The sequence below is a fragment of the Bos indicus genome, chromosome 28, assembly GCF_029378745.1.
Source record: "Bos indicus isolate NIAB-ARS_2022 breed Sahiwal x Tharparkar chromosome 28, NIAB-ARS_B.indTharparkar_mat_pri_1.0, whole genome shotgun sequence".
Taxonomy (NCBI): domain Eukaryota; kingdom Metazoa; phylum Chordata; class Mammalia; order Artiodactyla; family Bovidae; genus Bos; species Bos indicus.
Genome location: NC_091787.1, coordinates 33,756,120 through 33,775,507, shown reverse-complemented (window position 1 = coordinate 33,775,507; position 19,388 = coordinate 33,756,120). Strand labels below are relative to the sequence as shown.

The 19,388-nt window shown below is 48.9% G+C and overlaps 1 protein-coding gene across 2 annotated transcripts in view; it reads left to right on the top strand.

Moving 5' to 3' along the window:
* POLR3A (RNA polymerase III subunit A) overlaps positions 1–19,388 on the top strand; it is a 46,773-nt gene that overhangs the window by 25,564 nt on the left and 1,821 nt on the right. Inside the window, exons 17-31 of one of the 2 annotated variants that reach the window (XM_019953961.2) lie at positions 1,930–2,041; positions 3,267–3,385; positions 5,018–5,155; positions 6,987–7,157; positions 8,068–8,181; positions 9,116–9,151; positions 12,493–12,579; positions 12,667–12,749; positions 13,920–14,090; positions 15,174–15,267; positions 15,461–15,553; positions 16,206–16,370; positions 16,867–17,031; positions 17,239–17,370; positions 18,596–18,728. In XM_019953961.2, the coding sequence (XP_019809520.2) occupies positions 1,930–2,041; positions 3,267–3,385; positions 5,018–5,155; positions 6,987–7,157; positions 8,068–8,181; positions 9,116–9,151; positions 12,493–12,579; positions 12,667–12,749; positions 13,920–14,090; positions 15,174–15,267; positions 15,461–15,553; positions 16,206–16,370; positions 16,867–17,031; positions 17,239–17,370; positions 18,596–18,728 (1,813 nt within the window). The remainder of the gene's footprint in view (positions 1–1,929; positions 2,042–3,266; positions 3,386–5,017; positions 5,156–6,986; positions 7,158–8,067; positions 8,182–9,115; positions 9,152–12,492; positions 12,580–12,666; positions 12,750–13,919; positions 14,091–15,173; positions 15,268–15,460; positions 15,554–16,205; positions 16,371–16,866; positions 17,032–17,238; positions 17,371–18,595; positions 18,729–19,388) is intronic. The other variant, XM_019953962.2, reaches the window with a different exon arrangement.

The following is a 19,388-nucleotide window of genomic DNA, read 5'->3' as shown; positions in this document are numbered from 1 at the left end:
GAGTCTGGCTCTGGGTCAGGTTAGCAGCCAGTGGCATTGTAGGCCCTGAAGAGAAGCGACAGAGGTGAGCGGAGAGGAAGGGCAGTGGCTTCAGCCCGTCTGTGAGCTGTGCAGCTCGTGTGTGTTCTAATGATGGGAGGGCCTCCCATCAAATCTGTTCCATCGCTTCCAGCTTTCGTGTTCCAGGTGGTGATCAGCTGTCTGTTCATTTGGCCACATGGGGCTGCTCTTGTTCCATCGTCACACTTGGGCCCCTTCTGTCCCTCGTACTTCAGTGCTTTGGCCCTATTACCAGCATCCTGTGACCAGACTGACACCACAGCTTTGAAAGGATGGTCTTTGAGAGAGACGTGGTTAAGTCATGTTTGAGAGTCACAGTCCAGTCTGTTGCACGTTCCAGGCACGTTCCAGTCTGGAGCTAAGTTAGCTGAGAACTGGACCTGAGGTGTGAGAGTCAGAATGGCCTGAGAGTCCCGCGTTTTCTCTGAAGCAGCCTGCCTTCGCAATCCGACTGCACCAGGGCCCTGTCTGACTCTCTTCTGCCTCCCAGTAGCCTGGCGCTCAGGGCTTTAACTCAGTAAGTAGGGAAGAAAGGATTTTTGAACAATCAAAAATAATTTTTTTTATTTTATCTGTACGTCTTTTGGTTGCTCTGGGTCTTGGTTGGTGCGTGTGGGCTTTCTCTGGTTGCGGCGAGCACGGGCCGCTCTTCACTGTGGTGCAGTGGCTTCTCATTGCGGTGGCGTCTCTTGTTGCAGAGCACAGGACTCCAGGGCACACAGGCTTCAGCAGTTGCAGCACGGACTCGGTAGTTGCAGCTCTTGGGCTCGAGAGCACAGCTTCAATAGTGCTGGCACATGGGCTTAGTTGCTTCAAGGCATGTGGGATCTTCCCAGACCAGGGATCAAACCCGTGTCTTTCTGCATTGGCAGGCAGATTCTTTGCCACCGAGCCACCAGGGAAACCTCAGTAAGAAATTTTCTGATGAACTTTTTAAAGCAAAAAGAAAGCAGAGTTGTGTGAGGTGTTCACAATTAGCTCTTTCTTAATATAAGTCTTAAAGAAAAACCAAAAGAGAGAGAAATGGGGTGTTTCTCACCTAGAAGATTACTTGAGGCCTCAGCTGCACTTCTCTTTAGTGAAAGCATGATTCCCAGCTGATTGAGCATCATAGGTTGTGGGTTGAGGGATGGCAGTCTAGATGAGCTCATGGACTAGAGTATTCTATTGAGTTGCCTAATCACATGCCCAGTTGGTGGGAATTCAAGTGTGTGCTTGGCAGAGACAAATTTTAGCAACAGTACACGCCACTCTTTTAGTACGTATAACATAATGTCACATAAAGTGCAAAGTGTTACACGTGTGTATACACAGTATACACAAGCGTGTGTATATACAGTAACGTATATAATGCACATACAGAGACACCGCTGTGTAGGGTATATACACAAAGCTGCATGTATTCTACCTCATTGACCATTTAAATACTTTTCCGAGGTTTTGTTACTAACCATTTTTCCTTACACACTGATTATGAAACCCGTGGGACTTCCCAGGGGGCACTAGTGGTAAAGAATCTGCCTGCTAATGCAGGAGACATAAGTGACGTGAGTCCTATCCCTGGGTCAGGAAGATCCCCTGGAGAAAGGCATGGCAACCCCCTCCAGTATTCTTGCCTGGAGAATCCCATGGCCAGAGGAACCTGACAGGCTACAGTCCATAGGGCCTCTAAGAGTAGGACACAACGGAAATGACTTAGCACATGGAAAATGTCAGTCTGCAGAGATAGGACATTTTGGTCTTCTAAGGTCTGAAACCTTTTATCTGCTGGAAATCTGACATCTCACTCGAATTCTTCACGTTCTCTTAAATGTCACGTTGAACATCAGTAATCACATAGGCACCGTGCATCTCTCTTTCTCCCACCAGGCTTTGATCCTGAAGGAGCTGTCCGTGATCCGTGACCACGCAGGTAGCGCCTGCCTCCGGGAGCTGGATAAGAGCAACAGCCCCCTCACCATGGCTCTGTGTGGTTCCAAAGGTGAGCGCCTCCTCTGGCCGCTGCTGTCACTGCCTTCCATGCAGGCTGGCTGGTTGTGCTCTGGAAAATGTGCATCAGAACTTCAGGCCTAGAATTCCCTGGTTGTTCGTCCAGTGGTCAGGACTCAGTGCTTTCACTGCCCAGGCCCGGGTTGAATCCCTGGTCAGGGAACCAAGATCCCAGAAGCTACACGGCAGCCCGCCTCCACCAACCTCAAAAAAAAAAAGAGCTTCAGGCCTTCTGTTTATAAGGGTGTGAAAGTGAAAGAAAGTGAAGTCGCTCAGTCGTGTCCGACTCTTTGTGACCCCATGGACTGTAGCCTGCCAGGCTCCTCTGTCCATGGGATTTTCCAGGCAAGGGTACTGGAGTGGGGTGCCATTTCCTTCTCCAGGGGATCTTCCTGACTCAGAGATTGAACCTGGGTCTCCTACATTTCAGGCAGATGCTTTACCATCTGAGCCACTATATCTTTTCAAATAATGCTTAGAGAAAGAGACGGTTATTTGCATTTTTAGAATGTCTAACTGCTTTGGAGAAACTTGTTTATCATGTGTGTGGATTTCTGAGTTTGAGGCTGCTTTGAGTAAACTTGGTCTTATTTTTTTGAAGAAAGAAAGAAGAGCCAGGGATTTTTAAAATCATATGTTTGATGATAATTAAATACCCTTAAATTTTATAGTTAGCCAGGACCTGAAAGTGTTAGGTTTCATGATACTGCACTGAAATTCAGAACCCTGAGCTTTCCAAACTTCCTGTTTTCACAAATTTCTGACAGAATAAAGTCCAGTCTCTTGAGCCTTGCTGTCCTTCACCCCATAGTCTCCTCCCTGCTCCTGGTGCATACCCCACACTCCTGTCCTGTGTCTCTGCTTCCCACTCTCTGACCCATTTTGGAACTCCTCCCCCATGTCCTCTGTGTGGAAGTCATAATATCTAAGAGTCCAGCTGGTTAATGCTGCCTTCTCAAATACTCCCCTTGGAAGTCTCTCCTCCAGCCCCAGAGTGCTCGCTCGCCCCTGAGCTCTAGCCCTGCCTGGCCTTCCTTGTGTTACTGACAGCTCTGTCCTTGCTGTTCTGGTTCTGTCCTTCACCGTCCCTAGAGTATGAACTTGTGGAGGATGGGGGCTGTGCCATGTTGTATTCCTGTTTTACCAGCAGATCTGCTTGTACTTCACTTACTGTGATTCTGGTAAATGAATGTTCCATTTCTGACCTGCTTCCCCAGGTTCCTTCATTAACATATCACAGATGATTGCCTGTGTGGGACAGCAAGCTATCAGTGGCTCGCGAGTGCCAGATGGCTTTGAAAACAGGTCCCTGCCTCACTTTGAAAAACACTCAAAGGTAAGCAGGAGTGGATCAAATACAACTTTGAAGGACAACCTTCAGCAGCACGAAAGAATGACCGAAGCTCTGGGGCTGCCAATTAGGTGACTCCTGAAGCTGGCATAGAGGGTGGGGACCACTCAGAGTTATTCCCTCTGCAGCCCAAACTTGACTGAGTCCTGTAGAAGGACCCTCATGAAACTCGGAGCTGAAAGACTTGGACCCGTGCCCTTTTGTGTATTTTCTCTTCTAAGGAGGAGGATGTCCGTTTCCCATCGAACTTTACCCTAAGTAATCTGACTGTGTTGTTACCATTTGTGTGCGTTCAATCTGTACGCTTATTTTAGGGAACACTTACATAAAAGTAAAAAGGTTTTAAACAGTGAACACGTGAACCACAGTGAAACAACCAGGAAATTCCAGGTTCTCTCTGGAATTCCTAAACTGCCTGTAAATGACTTCTGAGTTCTGTTGGGCCTCGTGGTCTGGGCACTACTGTCAGCAGAGTGAGACAGACAGGCCTGTACTGGGGTTTTCTGAGATTCTGGGGTAGATAGCCATTAAACGAACAGTTGAGGAACTTAGAGCTGATTTGGTCACTTAGTAATTCTGGATGGAGTCAACTGTTATTCACACTAAAACACAGATGGCCCAGCTGCTCCTGGCCTGAGGAGCTACAGGACTTATGGCCAGCCCCTCCTGGGGAGAGGGGCCTGCTGTACTGAAATTGACAGACGCTGTCCGTATCCGGTGGCCCCAGGAACAACTTGGGCTCTCCGTCCAAGATCAGAATTTACTAGAGGTCAGGCAGCCAGCAAGTCACTGGAGTGCTTATATGGCTGACTGTGCTTATATGGCTCAGAGTCAAAGCCTGACCAATTTAGAAAGATGCCAAGGACATCTAGTGCCAGACTTTGGGGAAGATGGTACTTGCCTAGAAGTGCTTTTGAGTATGCCAGCTGCCCCTTAAGTGAAATGGGGCAAAAGAATTTTAGCCTGTTCATCTGAGTTGTCCTCCAAGGAACACGAACCTGTCCAGATCAAAGGCCATTGGGCATTTCATAGGGTGTTTTTTATATGTGGGTTTTTTTGTTTTTTTACAGTTTTTTTTTTCTTTATCTTAATATTCACCCATTTAAAGTGTAGAGTTCAGCAGCTTAGTGTGTTCACCGAGTTGTGAACACACATAATCTCAATTTTAGGATATTTCCAACAGCCCAAAAATGAATCCCCATAAACTGTAGCAGCACACATCTATGTTTTGGAGGTGGACAGGTCCAGCCTGCCGGCAGGTATCTTAAAAACAGTCGTTTCCTGGGAGAAGGCCAGGGTGCCCTCTAAACTGAGATCCATGACTGCCTGCCAACTCTAGGAGTAGCAGCCCAAGCTTCGGTGTCCCTGTCCTGAGCCACCTGGCTGCCACTGGCACGAGCACCAGCCCTGGCTGGGAACTCACTCTCCTTTTCTCTGGTAAGGATGATTTGAACTAAATTATTTCTTTAGGAAAGGGCATAAAACATGGGAGTGCATTGGCCAGGTATTTATGGTCTAAAGGTGAGGTGTTTTCTGATTTGAATGGGTCTTGGAATTGGGGACCTTAAACTTTTATTTGTTAGATTTTTCTTTTTTTTTTTTCCTACCTCTCTTCAGCTCCCAGCTGCCAAAGGCTTTGTGGCTAATAGCTTTTATTCTGGTTTGACACCAACCGAGTTTTTCTTCCACACGATGGCTGGCCGGGAAGGTCTGGTCGACACAGCCGTGAAGACAGCTGAAACAGGATATATGCAGGTAACCTGAAGAAACGTAGGCCATTAGCAGTGAAGCCGGACAGGTCTGCAGATCTTGACTGCTGAGTGTTCGCTTCTTTTCTACCTGACTTCCGATGTATTAAGTCTTGGCATTTAAAAGGAAAAACTGAGAGATGTAGATGCCGTAAAAATAAACAACACAAAAAAGTAAGATGTTCAAAAAAAGAAGTTCAAAATCAGTGTCTCCTTTGAATGGTGCAGACCAGGCTGGAACCACATGTACCAAAGCTCTGCTGGAGGAGAACATGGACCAGAAATCCCCCGGCACGTCATCTCACTGAGCCACTACTTGCTAATACACAGAGATAGGGGACAACACCCACCTCCTGATTACACACTGAGAGGGCTGTGCTCACTGCAGCGGTTTATGTAATCTATCATTAATGTCACTCTAAGGGACTCAGAGAACCTGTTCCACGGCCCACAGGAGGGCTTGGGCACTTGGAGGGCGGACTCGTTCTCCGCTGTGTGTGTAGTTGCAGGAGAGCAGTCTTGGGGGACAGGGCTGAGCTACATGCTTTTTATGCCTGTGTTTCTGAGACTGCCACAGGGGTACATCCTAGACAGCAGAGGGGTGAGAACACATCCTACTTTGTGCTTCCATAAGACCACAAGCGAAAGATCTCTCTCCGTCTCTAATTCTCATTTCTACCTTGTACTCCATAATCTACGTTTTGTTTTTTGTCTTGTGTTTGGTTTTGGTTTTGGTTTGGTTTTTTGATGATTTTATCTGCTTACAATACATGCTGAGGTTAACACTCCAAGTTGCTAGGCCATGAACTGCTGTGGTTTTGTGTCCCTTTTCTCCCCACCATGGACTGAGAAGCACAGCCCTTGGCAAGCAGGGGAACCAGGCCTGATAACCAAAGATGAGCAATGAGTGAATGAGTAAGCCAGGATACACAAGGTTGATGAGAGCAAAATGGACTCGAGTCAGTACCCACCAATTTCCATAACCTCTCGTCTGTCCCCTGTGTGGCATTACTGATAGTGCTTCCCTTTTAATGATCTTTTAATGGGAAATCGCCCTTTAGCTTCAGAGTGTGCTTTTGTCAGAAACCTAGCAGACTGTGAAATGCTTTTAACACTCTTGCCCGAATGTCTTTTGACTTTATTTTTTGTCCTTTACCTTTCTGGAGTCGAGAGTATGACTTTCCCAGAGTGGCTTGTTAACCTGGAACAAATTACTTCTGGCATGAGGGATTTTTGTTGTGAAGTTGCCTGGAGGAAGATATCTTTCCCTTTAACTCATTGAACCCCTTCACCCCGCTGGCTGGAGGGTTCTGCTGGTGGAAGGTTCTCCCTAAGCAGGTTTGAGAAATGGCTGCTGCCTGCTGCTTCAAACAACACTAGTCCTGTTCTCTCTTCTTACCCATCGGTCCCAGAAGAGGGCCTGCACCGGATCCTCTGTAATTCATATTGAAGTCCACAGGGGTCCCGGATTAAGTTGTGTTTAGAAATGCAAAGCAATTGCATTAGTTTAAACCTTAGAGAGACAGAGAGGGAAGGTAAAGCAGCCTAGGAAAACAGTGTTTGCAGAGTCCTTCGGGGGTGGTGGGGTTTAAATTGCTTGTATTCTAAAACACACTGGAGCGTGGAGCATATTCTAAATCCCATTGCACAGGCTAGTGAGGCACTTGTGGGGCCATTCTTGAGGTCAGGGACTCTTTAAGGGATTTCTAATACAACGTTTTTATGTGATTAAAAGCACTGGTAGCCTTGAAGCTCAGTTGCAGATATCAACCTTCGTACATGTGACTAGCGCTCTCAAAGCACCTGAACTTTTATCTCCTCTCCTTCTCTCCCTTCAGAGAAGGCTCGTCAAGTCCCTGGAAGATCTTTGTTCACAGTATGACCTCACAGTCCGCAGCTCTACGGGCGATATCATCCAGTTCATTTACGGGGGAGACGGCTTAGATCCTGCAGCCATGGAAGGAAAAGATGAGCCCTTAGAGTTTAAAAGGGTTCTGGACAACATCAAAGTAAGATTAAGCATTATATCTGTGAGCGTTTTCAAGGACATTTCCTTAGAATGGATGTGCCTTTGGCATAGCACACAGTCAACGCTGTCGTATCTACCCAACCACTGCGATGGTGTTTGTCTTTTGTATTCACTTTGCATAACTTTCCCCAGGTATTAAGGAAAGAGAGTTTCTCAATTTCCAAGTCTAGTTATTGGTAGTAAACCAGTGTCAGCGGAAGAGGGCTTTGTCTTCTTGTCAGTATCTAGTAAAGTGCGGTAGAGACCGTGTAAAAGTCAAGGGTGTGGAGAAGCAGGCCTGTTTCACATGGTGTTACGGGATATAATTTAGAGCAAGCTTTTTGAGAGGTAGCTGGACAGTGTTGATCTGGAATTTAAATCTGGGTGCCCTTGAGCTATACTTAAATTTCGCTTATAGGAATTTGCCCTACAGAAATGATCTAAATGTGCCAAGAATGTTCTTCCAGCATTGTTTATAGCAGATACAGGCCATCTGTGGAGGACAGGTCAAACATGGAATGGTCTGTCCACGGTAGGGTGCAGTGTAACCATTAAAACTTTGAGGGAAAACCCATGAGCTTGGGGGTGGGCAAGTATTTTCACACTTGAATTATTTTTTTTATAACAGCAGTTTATGGTTTTAGTGCAGATCCAGGGCGGGGTGAAGTTGGGAAGGAATGACACAATACCCACTGAATAGCCCAGAAGCTGTTACGTAAGGGGGAGTATCAGTTTATGCTGTTCTCACCTTCGTGTTAAAGGTAGAGTCTACAATGTGTTTTGAAAGACAAAAACATCACAGGCTGCTGAAAGCTCACTCTGGGGGAGGTTGTTTTGTCTCTTATAAACTCCTTCACTGAATACTGCCCCCTGCCCGCCTCCAAATCACACTGTTTTCTTTTGATACTCAGGCAGTCTTCCCGTGCCGGAGCGAGCCTGCTCTCAGTAAGAACGAGCTGCTCCTGAGCGCCGAGTCCATCATGAAGAAGAACGAGTTTCTCTGCTGCCAGGACAGCTTCCTGCAGGTGAGCTCTGCGGGGGGTTGCGCACCCGCCTTGGCCGTCACCAAGGAATCATTCTGCAGGTGCCGACAGTGACGTGTATAAGCTGGGGGTGTTTACGTAAGAGTGTTTCTCATTAGAAGGTTTAAGAGCGGCGCAGGCAGGAGAATCTCAGCAGTCGGCATAAAGGATTTGTCTCATGTCTTTTTTAGATTGTCTTTTGCACAAGTGTTTCTCTGGTAGAAGGCAAGTGCTCTGGTTACGAGAGCTGATTTTTTTTTAAACCCTGTCCCTATCACCCCCTGCCACCCAGTCTCTCGTCCTGTAGGCCAACTCCTCCCTCCGTGGTTTTGAAACCCAGTAATTTGTAATAGTAAGAGCATTGTTTTAATGCCATTTATTGTGTTTTAGACAATAAATGATGCAGTAGTGTTTAATACCATCATTATTTTAAATGGCTTTTTTTCTTGCCACAAGATGGGTTAGAAATGTACAGTCATCCTTCCTTTTTCTTCCAGGGACCTGTTACCTTGACATCGTCTTGTTTTTAGTTTGTTTTTATTTCACAGACCTCCTCCTTTCTGTTGATAATCATGTTTATGATCAAAAGCAAAGGAATACAGGAATACATGGTTCCCTGCGTATACTGATTGTGATTCAAATATAGCACAAAATATATCCCTTGAAGTATATAAAAAATGAAAACAGTAAAACACTTACATAAGGATATTTTAGTTAAAAGCTCTTCACTCTTTGACGTGGTAAGATACAAAAGGTGAAAAAGAGACTCTTCCGGATTTTAATACATTTAAAATTAAGAGCCTGGCTAAGCTGAGTGCCTTCATTTTGTTTTTGTTACTTCACAATTTTTTTTTTTTTTAAGTAACAAATGAGAGGTGTGATTTGGTTTTTCTCCATGACTGTATTCACTTATTTGTGTTTCTGTTTCTCCTCGAAGACCTTAACTGAGACAGGCTATGAGAGATACAACGAGGTAACGTGCTTCCGCGCTGTGGCTGCCGAGCAGGGGGTGAAGCTGTGCTGCACCCAGCGGTCTGCCAGCCCCAGGCTCTGCAGGGCGCTGTCCCAGTCCGGCCGGCAGGGCTTCCCCTTCGTCACTTGGCTCAGGCCCTTTCTTGTCTTATGGTTTGACAGTGGTCCCCTGACCAGCAGCACTTGTGGGTTCGGTGAGCACTTGTTCATCCGTCCCGCCCCCATCTGTCACACGCCCCACAGATGCAGGGCCGCAGAGGTGGCGGAACACGTCCTCACCCTCCAGTCACTCAGTCTGAGCTCAGGTTTGCCGAGGGATTCCAAAATTCACCAACCAGAACAGATTCACCTGAGCCGAGAAAACGCTGTCTGGCTGTGATGTCAGAGCTGGGGAGGCAGAGAGAACTCGCGGGTGGCGCTGAGCCCTAGCCCTGCCAGAAGCCGACAGCCAGGCCCACACACACGCTGCGGGCTGAGTGTGAGCGTTAGCTGCTGGGCAGCCGTGTGATTAACAGCCTGCCAGTTGCCGTGTTCTGAGTTCCCTTGGTATGCATGGGTTGATCCTGCTGAGCTCTTAGTAGCTTGTCTCAGTTTCCCCTTCCAAAAAGGGAGCTTTTTTCCTTTTAACCTAACTTCCAGAATATCTGCCATAACTCTTAGGTGAGGGAACTCATTCCTTTTAGCAAAGCCGCTGCCAGAAGCATGTCCACATGGGTGGCAGCTGAAAGCTGTCCTTTGCAGCACCCAAACTGGGGGATGGTGTGAGGTGTGTGCTCTTGACTGCTCGTATGTATGGACTGCCTCGACAGATGAAAACCCCCTGGATCAGCTTGGCCTTGGGTTCTGGCCCCGGTTTCCCGGTGCCAACAAGTGGGGCAGCCTTGAACACCTAGCAGGCAAATGGCAACATCTGGGTCAGGAGGGCTTTCAGAGGCTCGCCTTAAAGGACACGACCACAGCTAGAAAGTAGGCTCAGGGAGGAAGTCACCCATTGAAGGAAGCTCTTAATACTGAATGATTCAGAGGAGACACTAGGTGGCCGCAGGTTTTATTGCTGATGAGGATCCCACTGGAAGGCAGAGCCTCCCCAGGGGAGATTGTCCCACCACCGTCTCCAGCTCTGAGTTCTACCTCTGATTTGTAACAACTAACTGTATCTGAAAAACGTGGCCTCAAACCTGTAATTAACAAGTAAGCCTGTATTGTCTCTCGTTAAAAAGAGTCTCTTGAGAATTTTCAAGTTCTTTTAAATTAATTTAAGTTCTTTCTTAAATAAAAGTCTTTCTGCACAGAATGATGGCTGAGTGGCATGGTAACCTTCCACTCTTTGTCAGTGAGGGGAGTTGACCAACAAGTAGAGTCATGGGAAGCCTTGTGTTCATGAACAGGGGACAGCCCAGGTGTGACGGAGTCCACCCTTATAGCCCCTCAATCACCTGGGCTCCTGGGAGCCATTCTGAAGTGTCCAGTGGGCCAAGACAACTTTGCAGAAAACCCCTCCCCTGAGTGTAGACTGGGCAGAAACATTTGACTTTGTAGAGGGGCCTGTTCCCTTAGCCAAGCCCTGACCTTAGTCAGCCCAAATGGCCTCTGCTCTAGAGTGATGGAGCCAGAGTCCTGCCTTCCCACAGGGAGAGCGCACCATGCTAGACAGCAAGTGACTAAGAAGAGTTTGTGGTCACAGACCCTGTGGACCCCAAAAGTTTTAGTTTTTTGCTTTCAGTAAAGATAGTAACTAGAAATTGCTCAGTAGTCTATGGGAGGCTAGAGAGATTTATTTTTGCAATGTTAGAACAATACCCGGCTAGTTAAGTCTCAAGCTTTCTGTAAGTGCCTTATTGAATTTTATTTTTGCAAAAGTGGGCTTCTGGTCCAGTCTGCCCTTTGAAACATTTCTTTCAGACAAAACTTTAGATATTTTCAGCTGTGATATAGATTGAGTCGACACTGGGCAGGCGTGCTGGTCTTCTGGTACAGTTAGCCTCAACTGAGAAACAAGACCTGGTGAGGCTTTGCAGCCATCAAAACAGTTGTCCACCCTCGGACCTGCCTGGGGATTTGTCCAGATGTGTGGATCCGACCTCAGCCAGCCGCACAAAGCAGCTGGATGCCTGCACTTGGCCAGAGTGCCCCCCAACCCCCAATTTGTCCAAAATCATTGAGAGAAATCATATTTCCCTGAGGGTCGCTGAGAGGAAGCATAGTCTATCCACCCTTTCCCTTACTGTCAGAAACACCCCTGGATCAAACCAGAGCAGCGGATGTGCTTTCTTTGAAGGATGCAGCTGCTAGATTCCATGTGTCCTCAGCTCACCTGAAGTGCTCTAGGAGTCAGTCCCACGGTACGTGGTGTGTGCTGGCAGCAGGACATGGATGTGTGTGGCCCATTAAACACCACACCCTCTGTGAAAACTCCTCAAAAGGAGAGCCTGGCTGATGTTCTAGGAGCAACCACAAGGCTCTTTCACAGACACATACCAAAGTATAACGCATATGGGTCTTCCCCTTAGAGTAGTTACCAGAAAACTTAGGCCTGTCATTTCTAGCTGTGCCCTGTGGATCTTCCATACAATGTAAAGTCTCTTCACCTTCTTTCTTGCTCCGTTTTGTCATCATCCCAGGGCTTAGAGCCCTATTCTTAAAATACAGCGGGAGCAACAGATAGGCTGATGTTTCATTTGCAGCTTTGAGGGTGATTTCCTGGAGGCCTTACAAAGTTCTGACTGTGTGTGGGAAGGGAGCATGAGACAGGCGAGCAAGGCAGAGGTGAGGGTCAGAGATAGAGCTGGGGCCTGGGCGTGTTTCCTTTGAAATGAAGGCAGGCTGAAGGCATGTGCTTGAAATGTGCACAGCGTCTACAAAGCCAAGCTCTGTAGTATTTATGTTGAGCAGAACAGCTTCAGAAGAAACCCTCAAAAATGTATGAGTCTAAAGGCTTAGAAGTACAAGTGGTGCAGCAGTACTTACTCTGAGCTGCATGAATGTGGGCAGCGAGGTGTCCAGGAGAGCAGGGAAGATGGCGGCAGGTGGAAAGGGTCATCCTGTGTCAACCTTCACGTGCTGGGTTAGCACTGCAGATTCACAGGAAACATCATCAGAGTGAAAAGACCTGAGAAACACTGCAACGGATGAACGTGTCCAGGGTATGGGGAACGTGGTGTGTTCCTTAGAAGAACATTTTGTAATAGAACCTGTATCCATGTTATATCCCTTCTAGTGTCTTGTTTAGCCACCACTAAAGTAGGAAGGCTTCATCACGTGACTAAAGTTTACTAAAAAATGAATCAGGTCGTGCAAATCACTGAGAAATATATATCTGATGTTTGTTGTGTAATCTTTCAGGAGATAAAAAAGTTTATCAAGGAGGTTTCTGAGAAGATCAAGAAGACCAGAGATAAATACGGCATCAACGACAACGGCACGACAGAGGTAGTGGCCCTCCCCCGGGGGTCAGGAGATGCAGAGGGTTTCCCACGCTGCCGGCCCCGGCCCTGAACTCGGCTTTTGTTCCTCTAGCCCCGTGTGCTGTACCAGTTGGACCGGATCACCCCCACCCAGATAGAGAAGTTTCTGGAGACGTGTAGGGACAAGTACATGAGGTGAGGGCGCTAATTGTCTCAGGTTGCCGGGCAGTCCAGTGGGTCTCTGGCATCTTTCCTGTTTCCCCAGGAAGCAGAATCCTGTGCCCACATCACTTACCAGCTGCCAGCCTCGAGCAGGTTCTGTCACCTCCTCTCTAGGGGCTCCAGTGGGTAGGCAGGCTGAGTGCTCCAACATGTGGGAAGAAGTGCAAACAAATTTCCGAGCGTCGTCTTTTTCATAGGGAAGCTACCAACATATTTGGCCAGGGCTGGCTGCTTGTCCACCTGCGGTACCATGTGTGAGCGGAGCCCGTAGGTCTTGTCCGGTCACCCACGCTGACCACAAGTAGCCACGCGGTTCCCTGTCATCATTGGGCCCCTCTGAGCAGTGCTCCCCCTCCTCTGTACCTGTAACTGATCTGTGTCCGGTTCTTCCTCTGTCACAGGCCCAACCTGGGTCCTTGCCAATTCCTTCCTGACCCTGACGGCATATGTATTTTTTCTGTTGAAAGATAATCAGACACCTCCCCAGCAGTTTGAGGGTTTTAGTTTTGTCTCTTTTTTTTTTTGGCCGTGGCACAAGGCTTGCAGGATCTTAGTCTCTGGGAGTTGAACCTGGTCCCTGGCAGTGAAAGGACAAAGTCCTAATCACTGGAGGGCCAGGGAATTCCCTGGTTTTGTCTTTTAATTGAGGTATAGGTGACCTATATGTAAAAGTATATAAAATGGGTATATTTAAATGGGTTTTATATAAGATAGTTGCATCTCTTTTGTTTAATTGTATTAATGGAGTAGGGGCTTCCCAGGTGGCTTAGTCGTAAAGAATCCTCCTGCCAAGCAGGAGACTCGGGTTTAATCCCTGGGTCAAGAAGATCCCCTAGAGAAGGAAATGGCCACCCATTCCAGTATTCTTGGTTGGGAAAATTCCATGGAAAGAGGAGCCTGGTGTGCTGCAGTCCATGGGGTCACAAAGAGTCGGACACAACCTGGCCAACTAAACAAACGACAGATAGTTGACCTACAACATTATGCAAGTTTCAGGCGCAAACACAGCAATTCAGTATTTCTGTATATTGCAAAAAGGTCACCACGATACATCTGGTTACCATCTGCCGCCGTACAAAGATATTGCATCGTCATTAACTGTAGCCCCTAGGCTGTACATTTCATCCCGTTTTGTCTTTTCAGGGCACAGATGGAGCCAGGTTCCGCAGTGGGCGCGCTCTGTGCCCAGAGCATTGGTGAGCCGGGCACCCAGATGACCCTGAAGACTTTCCACTTTGCGGGCGTGGCCTCCATGAACATCACCCTGGGCGTGCCCCGCATCAAAGAGATCATCAACGCCTCCAAGGCCATCAGGTGCCCTCATCCCTTTCCCTCTTGTTCTCACACTCGTCTGTCACGTCCAGGAGAAACAACGTGTCCCTTGTCACGAGTGGGTGTCTGATAAATGCTAGTGGACAGTATCTCAGACTCTGGAGTGACACGTGCTAGTGTTAATCATATTGTGGCTCTTAAAAAACACCCAAGACAGAACGTCCAAACTGGAGAGGGTCAAAGCTGAAGCAATGGTTCTTGTGGCCACAAGTCACATGTAAGAGAGAAACCTAAAACAATGCCTGGAAAAATTGGAACCATGTGTCATTGTAGACTTCATCCTTTTGATGATGTTATTCCCAGCTTCACTAGTCCTGATGTGTCTGCGACTCAATTTTGGGGCCGTATTCTGTGACAACACTCCCCCAGCCCAAATCCCACCCCCTGGTGGTTTCATGATAGAATTTGTAGGTGACCTGAAACTAGGAAAGAGAAATATTTTATAGCGCATTCAGTGACAAAATCATGTCCTACCTATGATCGGAATGTAGCAAAATGACAGTACAGCGTTAAAGGAGAGAACGCTGCACTCGGTTCTGGAACAGCGCCTGTCCATGTCCAGGGTGGCAGGAGCTCTGCCCGCCTCTAGGTCAGTCAGATCACCCAGGAGTGTGCGTTCAGGGGATGCCATCCAGAATGGCAAGGCTGGAAGCTACGAGCTAGTAGTTGGAGCAGCCAGAGGTGTCCTGGAGGGGAGGTTGTGGGATTGGAGCGGGGTAAGCTATAAGTGACATGATTTTGTCACTGCACATGCCGTAGTATACAAACCCATCGTATACAAAGGGTCAGTTTACTCAGGGAACAGAACTGAAGTAACTACGTATTAGGACCAAAGAGGAAAAGGTAGGTGTGCTTGGCCAGGAAGACTGTTCTGAAAGCCACTCGCTCACTGATGGAGTGGCTTGCCTCATGAGCACGGGTGTGTGCAGCCCTCAGGACTGCGCCTGACTCCAGTGAACGCGCAGGACAGTAAACTGCAGTTGCTGTTAGGGTTCCAAACTCACCCGGACGTAACGCAGCGTGGTCTTCAAGCAGCCTCGTGATCCTGTGCCCTCCTCCCCACAGCACTCCCATCATCACAGCACAGCTGGACAAGGATGACGATGCAGATTATGCTCGTCTGGTGAAAGGCAGAATTGAGAAAACCCTCTTGGGAGAGGTAAGAAGAAATCCCTCTCGATAATAAGAAAACTAACCCAGCAGCGTTGCCAGGACGTGTGAGAACCTCCTGTAGTGGGTTTACCAATCCGTGTGTCCACGCTGCTCTATGTCCTTAAAGACGAGAGGGAGCCTCGTATGCTCCGAGGGACAGGGAAGTGACTGACGGATGTTCTGATCTTTTGACACCACAGATTTCAGAGTATATCGAAGAAGTGTTTCTTCCTGATGATTGCTTCATTCTCGTCAAGCTCTCCCTAGAACGGATCAGACTTCTGAGGCTGGAAGTGAGTCCCGTAATTAAATGCGTGAAGGAAGTCATCCCCTTTCAGTCCCAGGACAGGTGTGATGAACTAGGGCAAGAGCTGTGCGTAGCACGGGAAGCCCCAAAGAGGCTTCCACTCGGCGTCTGTCCTCTGGATCTGTTGTGCCTTCATGTTCTGTCTACCCCAACCCCGGCACAGATGTGACCACCTAGAGACACACAGGACATTAGTGGAGGTAGTATGCAGACCACAGTGCCCATTTGCTGTGACACAGCATGCCAGCAGTTGGAAGGACCATAGTGCCAGCTGTGTCTTACCCACCTGTGGGCCCCCAGCACAGCAATGGCTGGCTCAGGATACGTGGGTTGACCTGGCTTCTTACTGGCATTTATAAACGGGTAACGGTGGCAAAATGGATTTAGGAGGGGCGGGTGGATCTACTTTTTTAGTGAATAAGCAGAGGTGTATATACAGTATATACAGTACATACATATACATATATCTCTGGTATTAAAATATCACAGTACCAAAAAAGACATTATGCGGAGAGAGACTGGGGGGGCGGGGATAATTAAAAAGGCTCCTTAGAGGGGCAGGATGCTGAAAGGCCAAGAAACACAGAAACTGCAGCCTCCAAATCCCGCCAGTAACCTGGGCATGTGACCCCTCACAGGTGAACGCTGAGACAGTGAGGTACTCCATCTGCATGTCCAAGCTGCGCGTGAAGCCCGGCGACGTGGCCGTGCACGGCGAGGCAGTGGTGTGCGTCACCCCCCGAGAGAACAGCAAGAGCTCCATGTACTACGTGCTGCAGTTCCTGAAAGAGGATCTCCCCAAGGTGAGTCTCAGGTCGCCTCCCCAGCTGTCAGGCCTCACGCCTGAAGATGCATGACAGGAGGGAGCACGTTTGTCTCTAAGCTGCAGAGCCAGGCATCGGGGCGCGGAAGGGCTGCCGAGACTGCGGGTGGCGCCCGGTTCCTTCGTTTCTTTGCCACATCCCTGAGGAGTCAGGCAGGCTCAGGTTGCCTTCTTTGCCCTGCCTCACCATTCTGCCTGTTCAGCTTTTCTCTTCTCTCCTAAAACTGGTGGTGGAGGAGGGCACGACCCCCTGCGCTTCTGCTTTCCCACCTCCCCACCCCGCAGCGGCTCAGGCAGCACACAGGCACTCCCCGCTTTGGCGCATTCCTGACAGTCACCTCCGAGATGGGGTGATCAAGACCACAAACACAGGCTGTGACACCCCCAGTTCTCGCAGCCACTGGTTTCCCAGGCTGCTAGGTGGGCGGGGCCATTCGCACTGCGGGGTCTGGAGCCCTCTGTGTCTCTGTGTCCAGGTGGTGGTGCAGGGCATCCCGGAGGTGTCCCGAGCTGTCATCCACATTGATGAGCAGAGCGGGAAGGAGAAGTACAAGCTCCTGGTGGAGGGGGATAACCTGCGGGCCGTCATGGCCACCCACGGCGTGAAGGGCACCCGGACCACCTCCAACAACACGTATGAGGTACCGCTCGCAGCCGGGGCTCCTGCAGTCGGCCCAGCACGTTCCTCTGACCCTGCCGTTCACTCTGGGTCTGCACCGAAGACTACCCCACACTCCATCTCTGTGGAGGGACACAGGGTGCTGGGAACCTGCAGGGCAGAGGAGGATGTGAGGGGAAGCTGGGGAGCCCTGGACGTGGCTGCCTCCATTCATCTCTGCCCTCCGCAGGTGGAGAAAACCCTGGGCATCGAAGCTGCCCGGACAACTATCATCAACGAGATCCAGTATACGATGGTCAACCACGGCATGAGCATCGACCGGCGGCACGTCATGCTGCTCTCCGACCTCATGACCTACAAGGTGCGTGGGGCCTCGTGGCTGCTATCGCAAACCCAGTCTCAGGAGCACCAGGCTTGGAGGACATATACAGTGCCTGGCTGTGATGACCACCATTACCCCAGAACCAGAGTACAGTGGTCCAGCTGGGCGTGCTGGTAAAATTCCCGTGTGAAAATTGCAACCACATGGCAGGAGGCAGGGCATGGTTTCTATCCTAAAAGAAAATTAGCCATTGCCAGAAGCCTAAGGATTCCATGACAGACTGAGGTTTATGTCCTGCCGAACCCATTTCTCATACTCCTATAGCCATTTCTAGGTGAAAATCTGACTGGGGACTGAGTTTGGTTGGTTGGTTGGTTTTTGTTTTTGTCTCTTGTACCAAAAATCTTTCCTCTCTCATCATGCCATAAGGCATGATGCCTCCACAGACACACTTGTACTGCAGCAAATTCAGAAGCTGGGTGGGAGAAGTGACCCATTTCCTACCACCCCGTAGTAAAGACAGTCATTTTAAAGTCTTCCTTTCCATTTTTGTTCTATACGCATACATTAGATTACTACAGGTAAACAGTAAAAATGAGCATGTCATTTTTATTGAACATTATAAGTGTTTTCCACATTGCTATGTAGTTTTATAAAGATACTTTTTTAATGATGGTTCAGTATTCCTTTGAATGAAAGTACCTAAATATACTTGTTTCCCTACTTTGAGGTTTTTAAATTATTTGGGTTTTTATTTCTTTGAGTCATAAGAAACATCTTCAAAAGTTATTTTTTTTTCTTTTAGTGGGGAGGGGTGCAGTTTAGTTCCCCGACCAGGATTTGAACCCAGACCCTCAGCAGTGAGAGTGCAGGGTCGTAATCACTGGACCAGCAGAAAATCCCCCACTTTTCAGCTTTTGTTCGGTTCGTTTTCATTGGTGTGTAGTTGCTTTACGGCGTTGTGTTAGTTTCTGTTGTGCAGCAGAGTGAATTGGTTACACATACACACATATCCACTCTTTACTTCCCAGTTCTCGGTTCTTTGTTCCAGTGGCCCCTGGCCGTGAGTGCCAGGATCTGTGCTGTCAGCGCCAGTGACCCCAGAGGGACACGGGTGGGACAGATGGTCGTTAGGGTCCTTCGCAAACCTGGATTGTGACTTGAACAGCAGCCTGGCTGCTTTTTGCTTCTTCTGTTGAGGGGGGCAGGGGCTGCATTCTCGACCTGGCAGGAGTCCCCACTCTGGCTCTCTCCCTTGGCACAGGGTGAAGTCCTGGGCATCACCAGGTTTGGCCTGGCCAAGATGAAGGAGAGCGTGCTGATGCTGGCCTCGTTTGAGAAGACGGCCGACCACCTCTTTGACGCTGCCTACTTTGGGCAGAAGGACTCTGTGTGTGGTAGGTTTGGTGCTTGCAGCAGCCTCACCAGAGGCCTTTGTGGGGTTTTGTTGGTTTTTTTTGTTTTGTTTTGTTTTTTACAGTTTAGACCATGGCCAGGGCTTCTCAAGAGAAACTGAGCAGGGAGAGCTTTGCCTTGTTTTAAGAGTCAAGTCGCAGCTCACAGAATTAGAGCTAACCGATCTTTTATCTCCAAAGCCTGATTGCGGCAGCCTGCGTCCCCCACATCCTTTAGAACCCTGCTCAGTCAGGACAGAGGAGAGGTCACCCCTGGGCAGGTAGGAATTTTCTAGCCTTCAGAATGAGAGTCAGCCACTCTGGTCCTGCCCCAGGCGCTCCCGCTGTCCCAACTCCCTGAACGAGGCAGCTGGCACGCTTCCGCTGGGTGCCTTGTGTGCCATCTCAGCACGTTGCTGAGGCATGGATATCAGCCCTTTCACAGGGAGAAGACCAAGGGCACTAACTCGTTATCAGAGTCTCGCCCTGCGCTGGCCTGCCCTCCCCACACAGAGCTGGTCTGGCGGGCCTAGGGGAGAGGGGTGGCTGTCACAGCCAAGCTCTGCTCCCCGCGCCCCAGAGTGCCCACTTTACTCCAGCCTTTCTCGTGCCACAGCAAGACCCTGTGGCCTGAGGTGGGAGTTTGGGGTTCAGACAGTGACG